This window comes from Vigna radiata, unplaced genomic scaffold (assembly GCF_000741045.1).
Source record: "Vigna radiata var. radiata cultivar VC1973A unplaced genomic scaffold, Vradiata_ver6 scaffold_207, whole genome shotgun sequence".
NCBI lineage: Eukaryota > Viridiplantae > Streptophyta > Magnoliopsida > Fabales > Fabaceae > Vigna > Vigna radiata.
Window position 1 is genome coordinate 425,684 of NW_014543619.1, and position 7,032 is coordinate 432,715.

The 7,032-nt window shown below is 47.5% G+C and overlaps 2 protein-coding genes across 2 annotated transcripts; both read left to right on the forward strand.

Moving 5' to 3' along the window:
- Window positions 1-527: 527 nt before the first annotated feature.
- Window positions 528-1,697, forward strand: LOC106754692. Its single transcript, XM_014636748.1, has one exon. It carries the CDS (start codon window positions 528-530, stop codon window positions 1,695-1,697), a length of 1,170 nt encoding a protein of 389 aa, XP_014492234.1.
- Window positions 1,698-3,257: 1,560 nt separating this feature from the next.
- LOC106754694 lies at window positions 3,258-5,030 on the forward strand. Its single transcript, XM_014636751.1, has one exon. It carries the CDS (start codon window positions 3,258-3,260, stop codon window positions 5,028-5,030), a length of 1,773 nt encoding a protein of 590 aa, XP_014492237.1.
- Window positions 5,031-7,032: the final 2,002 nt, after the last annotated feature.

Sequence of the window (7,032 nt, forward strand, 5' to 3'; positions counted from 1 at the left end):
ACTTGATCGTCGGAGTGCCTTTACAGGTACCCCCCCCCCTCTCGGGTGAAGATTGGAACTTGACGGACGGTCTGAAGAATGGACGGCAAAGGTATTTGATGATCTCGCACCAGAAAAGAAGCAGAATCGCGTCATCAAGGTTAGTCCTTTCGGTCCCAAAAATACCTACCGAAACATTTTGGCGCCCACCGTGGAGCCGAAAGCGAAGACTCCCTATGGTGACCACCAGAAGCATGGACGGTATCGATCACATAGAACTCATAAGACAACTCCAGGCTCGACTGGAGGAACAGACTCAGATGATCCGCCAACAACAGGAGGCACACCAGAAACTTGTTGAAGAGATGGCCCGACTCAAAGAAAGACGACCGGAGATGACGGAAGACAACAGCCGTATTGGCGGCCACAATTAGGGCCACAACGACGACCATAACTGCGGCCGGAACGACGGTCGCCATAATGACAGCGGTCGCCCTCCGCGATCGCCTGAATTACTACCTTTCACTGAAGAGGTCATGCAGGCTACCATGCCCGATCGGCCTCCCCCCCAAATTGAAAAATTTGACGAAACAACAGACCCCGAACACCATCTCCGGAATTTTGTCGACTCCATGGCCTTTTATTCCAAAAGCGATCCAGTCAAGTGCAGGGCTTTCTCCCTGTCTCTAAAAGACGAAGCCCTAGAATGGTATTACACTCTTCCTCCGAGTTCTATTGACAGTTTTCATATTGTCACCACTCTATTCAAAAGACAGTTTTCGGCCAACCGGAGGGAGCAGATGTCCGCTGCCGAACTCGTCAATCTCAAACAAGGGAGAGACGAATCGTTGAGGACATTCATGCGTAGATATTCTGAAGCGGCAAGAAGAGTAAAAGGTGTCACCCATGAGTTCATCATTAGCAACCTACCCAACTGCCTCAAACCGGGGTTTGTCTCGGAAAGTCTATACGCTGAATTACCGAAGACCATGGAGGAATTACAGGAAAAAATGACCAAATTCATCAAAATGGAAGATCAACGGCACTACCACAAGAAAGTTGAGGCCCCCATAACTGAAGCTAAACGCGACGACCAGCGATCGCATGACAAAGGTCGTAATCAATGGCCCCCCCGAAGAGGGCTTCAAGTTCCGCTCGGTCCCCGCTACGACCATTATACACATCTCACTGTTCCAAGGGAGAAAGTGTTCGAAAAAGCCCTCCAAACTAACCTGATTACCATTCGTAGACAACGTTCGCCCAGGGATGCAGACGGTTCTAAAACTTGTCGGTTTCATGACAACCGAGGACATTCCACAGAAGGATGTCAGACTCTCAAAGACGAAATCGAAAGATTAATCTGTGCCGGATATCTGCAGGAATTTATTAAAGCAGAAATGAGTCAACGAGGGCGCTCGCCCAGAAAGATAAGGAGAAGCCCTGAACCTTCACGCCGAAAGACCGAACGCTCCAGAGAGCGCTCGAGAAGCAGAACTAGAAAGCGAGGTACTACCCCGAGAGGCCGCATTGACACCATCTTAGGAGGTTTTGCTGGGGGCGGAGCCTCATCCTCGACCCGCAAAAGACACTTGCAGAACTTGCGAAGCGTCCACACGATAGTTCAAAATCCCTTATCAATGCCGGATATCACCTTTATCGACAGGGATTTTCACGCCCCAGACCCACAACAGGATGATCCTATGGTCATTACAGCCTGAATAGCACAGTATGACGTGAGCAAAATCCTGATAGACCAGGGAAGTTCGGTCAACATCTTATATTGGACAACATTCCAGAAGATGGAGCTGACTGAGGATGCGATAACACCCTTTCACGAAAAGATCGTTGGATTCGCAGGTGAACGTGTTGACACTCGGGGATACCTCGACCTGAGGACCCGATTGGGCACCAGTGACAAAGCCAGAGAAATCCGTGTGCGCTTCCTGCTGGTAGAAGCGAATACTTCATATAACGGTCTTTTAGGGCGTCCCTGCCTAAACGCTTTCGGCGCAATCGTGTCGACTCCTCATTTGGCGATGAAGTTCCCATCCGAAAGTGGCGTAATATGCACCGTTCGAGCAGATTAGAAAACCGCCCGACAATGTTACACCGCTTCCTTGAAAGCCACCACTTATAAAAAAGAGAAACGGCCTGAAGCTATCCTGGTCGACCTTGACCCCCGGACCAACACAGACGATCGAATTCAACCCCAGGGGGAGATTAAACTATTCGTCCTGGGGAAGAATGCTGAGCAAACTACTAACATAGGGGCTGATCTCACTCCCGTCCAAGAGAGCAACCTAACCACACTACTGAAGTCCAACAATAAACTCTTTGCGTGGAGCGCCTCAGATATGCCAGGGATTCATCCCAGCGTTATCACACACAAGTTATCCATATTTCGAGAGGCTCGACCAATAGCGTAGAAGAAGAGAAGGCTCGGTACCGAAAAAAGGGTGGCCGTACAGAAGGAAGTTGACAAACTGGTCAAGGCTGGCTTCATCCGGGAGATAACATACACCACTTGGTTGGCGAATGTAGTCATGGTGAAAAAGGCGAACGGTCAGTGGCGAATGTGTGTAGATTTCACTGATCTCAACAAAGCTTGTCCCAAGGACAACTACCACTTTCCCAACATTGATCGACTTATAGATGGCACCTCTGGACACACAATCCTCAGCTTTCTAGACGCATATTCCGGATATAACCAGATCTCGATGTATGCTCCAGACCGAGACAACACGGCTTTCATAACTGAACAAGCCAATTACTACTACGAGGTAATGCCGTTTGGCCTAAAAAATGTAGTTGCGACTTACCAGCGACTCATGGATAAAATCTTCCACAATCAAATTGGACGGTGCATGGAGGTTTATGTGGACGACATAGTGGTACGAAGTTGTTCCCATCAACAACACTTGAAGGATCTAGCAGAAGTTTTTCACCAACTCAAACAGTACGGGTTGTGCCTGAATCCGTCCAAATGCACGTTCGGGGTGTCGGCTGGTAAATTCCTAGGTTTTATGTTGACAAATCAAGGAATTGAGGCCAACCCAGATAAATGCCGAGCAATCCTGGAGATGAGAAGTCCAACCAAGTTGAAGGAGGTTCAGTGCTTAGTCGGACGCCTCACTGCTCTATCACGGTTTATACCGAAGCTCTCCGACCATATCAAGTCGATACTCAAAAACATGAAGAAAAATGTCCCTTGACATTGGGACGATCACTGTGAGGTAGCCTTCTCCGCCGTAAAGAACATATTGACCAATCCGCCCATCATGAGCCGTCCGACAGAAGGGTTTGACTTACAACTATATCTGTCCGCATCCAGCCATTCGGTAAGTGCCGCCCTTATTCAAGAGGCACCGATCTTTAAGCTCATTTATTTTGTTAGCAGAACCTTGCAAGGGGCCGAAGAACGATACTCTCAGGTGGAGAAAGTAACATTGACTCTACTAACAGCGGCAAGACGGCTCCGCCCATACTTTCAAAGCCACCAAGTTATTATCCGAACAAACCATCCGGTCGCCAGAATTCTCAGGAAACCGGATCTAGCAGGAAGGATGGTCTCCTGGTCCATCGAATTATTCGAATTCGGCTTGCGTTTTGAACCACAAGGCTCCGTCAAGGGCCAGCACTTAGCAGATTTCGCAGCAGAACTACCCCCGAAGGCAGAACCGTCCGTGTGGAATTTGAACGTAGACGGATCCTCAGACAAAAGAGGAGGAGGAGCCGGTATAGTACTGGAGGGACTGAACGGTCTTCTAGTCGAGCAAGCAATATCCTTCACATTCCAGCTCAGTAACAATCAGGCAGAATACGAAGCCCTAATCAGCGGACTACTCTTGGCCGTCGAGCTGGACATTGAACACTTAGAATGCCGAATGGATTCCCAACTGGTTATGGGGCATATTAACGGAACCTTCCAGGTCAAGGACAATCATTTATTACGTTACTATCACAAAGTCAGCGACCTCATTAAAGCGTTTGCCACCTTCAAGATCACCCATGTACCCAGGGCGCAAAATTCCCGAGCGGATTTACTTTCCAAACTGACACATGCCCGAGGAAACTCCCAACTCACTTCAGTAATCAAACCCACGCTGGAAAAGCCTCTGTTAGAAACATGCTCCACCAGCGTCATTCCTTCCAAGGCTGACTGGTGGCAAGATATAATACAGTTGATGATTCATCAAGAACAGGGTACACGGATAAATGCGGCCGATTCCAAACGAATCGCTCGTTTTACATTTATAGGAGATGATCTCTACCAACGTGGGTACACTACTCCTCTGTTGAAGTGTTTGTGTAACGAAGAAGCAAAGTACGTTATGCAGGAACTACATCATGGCATTTGTGGCTCTCACTCGGGTAAAAGAACGCTTAGAGCCAAGATATTACGAGCGGGTTTCTACTGGCCCACAATTGAACAAGATTGCAAAGAGTTCGTTCAAAAGTGCATCTCCTGCCAGTCCCATGGACATGACACTCGGATTCCTCCGTCCGAACTGATGGGCATCATATCTCCATGGCCCTTTGCCCAATGGGGAATGGATATTGCCGGACCCCTGCCACTCGCAAAAGGACAGTGCAAATATCTCCTTGTGGCAATCGACTATTTTACCAAGTGGATCGAAGCAGAAGCCCTTGCAACAATTAGCGCCCGAAAAACACAAACCTTCATCTGGCACTTGATATGCCGATTCAGCATAACACAAAGAATCATTACTGATAACGGTCGACAATTCATAGACCGTACGCTGGAAGGCTTTCTCAAGGGACTTGGCATCAAACATGTTACAAGTTCAGTAGAACATCCCCAAACAAACGGACAGGCCGAAGCTGCAAACAAAGCCATAATCTCCGAGTTGAAAAAGCGCCTAGGGCAAGCCAAAGGCTTGTGGGTCGAAGAATTGCCTGAAATACTTTGGGCTTATAGATGCACACCGCACGGATCTACAGGTGAGACCCCCTTCAATCTCACATATGGCACTAATGATATGTTACCGGTCGAGGTGGGGAACCTTCCCTTCGTCGGTATCCGCAACTGAATAAGTCTCGACGACTCAAGTATAAATCATCTAAAAGATTTGACGAACAACAAGTTAGACCGATCGTGTCTAGTTACCTCAAGACCGACCGTGTCTTGACACGTTATGGACCATTACGTCCATCAAAACACTTGACCGACCGCGTCTAGATACCTCAAGATCGAACGCGTCTTGACATCTTATGGACCATTACGTCCATCAAAACGCTAGACCGACCGAGTCTAGACACTTCAAAGCCACAACTGAATAAGTCTCGACTACTCAAGTATAAATCATCTAAAAGATTTGACGAACAACAAGTATAAGCATACAAGAAGCATTCACAACTCTATCAAACAAAAGGACTGAAGAATTCAACTTAATGATAAACGTCTACACCAAGAAAATATAAAGGGTACATCGACAATTAAAAAACGCAATGTTCGAAAGGCCTGTAAAGTGATAACAAAATATTGTAAAGTTCCAGCAACACTGATATAAATTTCCTAAGCTATCAAGCCTTTACATTGGCCTTTTCGTCCTGTTCAACTTCTTTCCTTGCAACCTCTATAGCCGGATCGCCTTCAGCTGTATAGGCCTCATCAGGTATATCATCAATTGACATCAGACGCCCTTCATATATGTCCTGGCCAATATCAAAGCCTAGGCCTTCAGGAGAAACTTTGGCCAAGTGATTCATTTGCCTCAATGCCTTCTTAAAGCCCTTCGTAAGCTCCTGACCAATGGCCTCTAGCATCTCGGCCTCGGTGCTTTTCCACTATACTTTCTCCTCCTTCAACTCGGCATTTTCCTTCAGCAATTCATCTCGCTCCTTTTGAATATTGCCCAAGTTAGCAATCGTCTTCCTGGCTTCTTCCATGTCTTTCAGCAGCCCATCGCGTTCGATCTGCAACTCCACGCTCAATCTACGCAACCTCTCGGCATGGGTCTTCCCTTCCTCAATGATTTTGGCAGCTTCCTCGGCCTTCTGTGCACACCCAGCATGGGCGGTCCGAACGTCCTCCAGCTCTTTTCTAAGGCGACTTATTTCATTTTGGACGTCCCCCCTGTTGGAAGCATAAACCATTTTGAAGGCTGCTCCCCCAGCCCGTAGTAGCGAATCAAGTAGAAATTCAGACATCTGATGTTCAGACATAGCCGCCATCACCTTTTCCTCAGCGGCGTCAAAATGGAACTCAACCTTATGTCTCAGATCGATGCCCAGGTCCCACATCCCTAACGGTAGCGGCCGTTCTTCAGCCGGCTCCCCAGTCTCCGTCACGGTCTTCTCTTTTCTGACCGCGCTGGTCGCCCCTTCCATCCGGACGACCTTTCTCTTGCGCGAAAACACTTGTTCAGGGGAAGGAGGGCTATCTTCCACGTGCACGATCGTCGCAAGGTTCGATGACGTCCCAGTGGATCGACCGGTGGCAACCCCAACCTCTTTTTTAGCAACCTGAGATTGCTTAAACCAATTCTTCTTTGGAGCCATGACCTCTGCAGAATTTCACAAATATTCATCAATCATATTCAAATAAGCAAGCAAAGATATTCAGCAATGAAACCTACCAGACACCCTCGACTTAAGGTCATTGAACTTCAAGCAATTGACCATCTTCCTCGAGGAAAATGGACGAGGTAACTTAATCAAAACATCCAAGTTCCTCTTCTCAACGTTAGTCATGTCCTCTTGGGGCCAAGAGGTTAATGTTCGACGGGTCTTGGTCCAATACAATGGAAATTTAGGACTACCATCATCATTCAGAAAAAACGATCTACCCCTCTTTGTAATCAACACTTTGAAGAATTGATTTTTAAAGTCTTTATACGACTCGGCGAATAAATGGAAAATGGCGTCCTTTGCCATTGAACTTAGGGAAACCCAGCCTTTCTTGGTGTTCGGACGACTTTTGAAGAAAAACAAGAAGATTTTGGCCGTTGGTTCAATGCCTAAGGCCTGACATAAAACACCGAACGCTTGGATGTATCCCCAGCTGTTCGGGTGTAACTGGGAAGGAGCTAT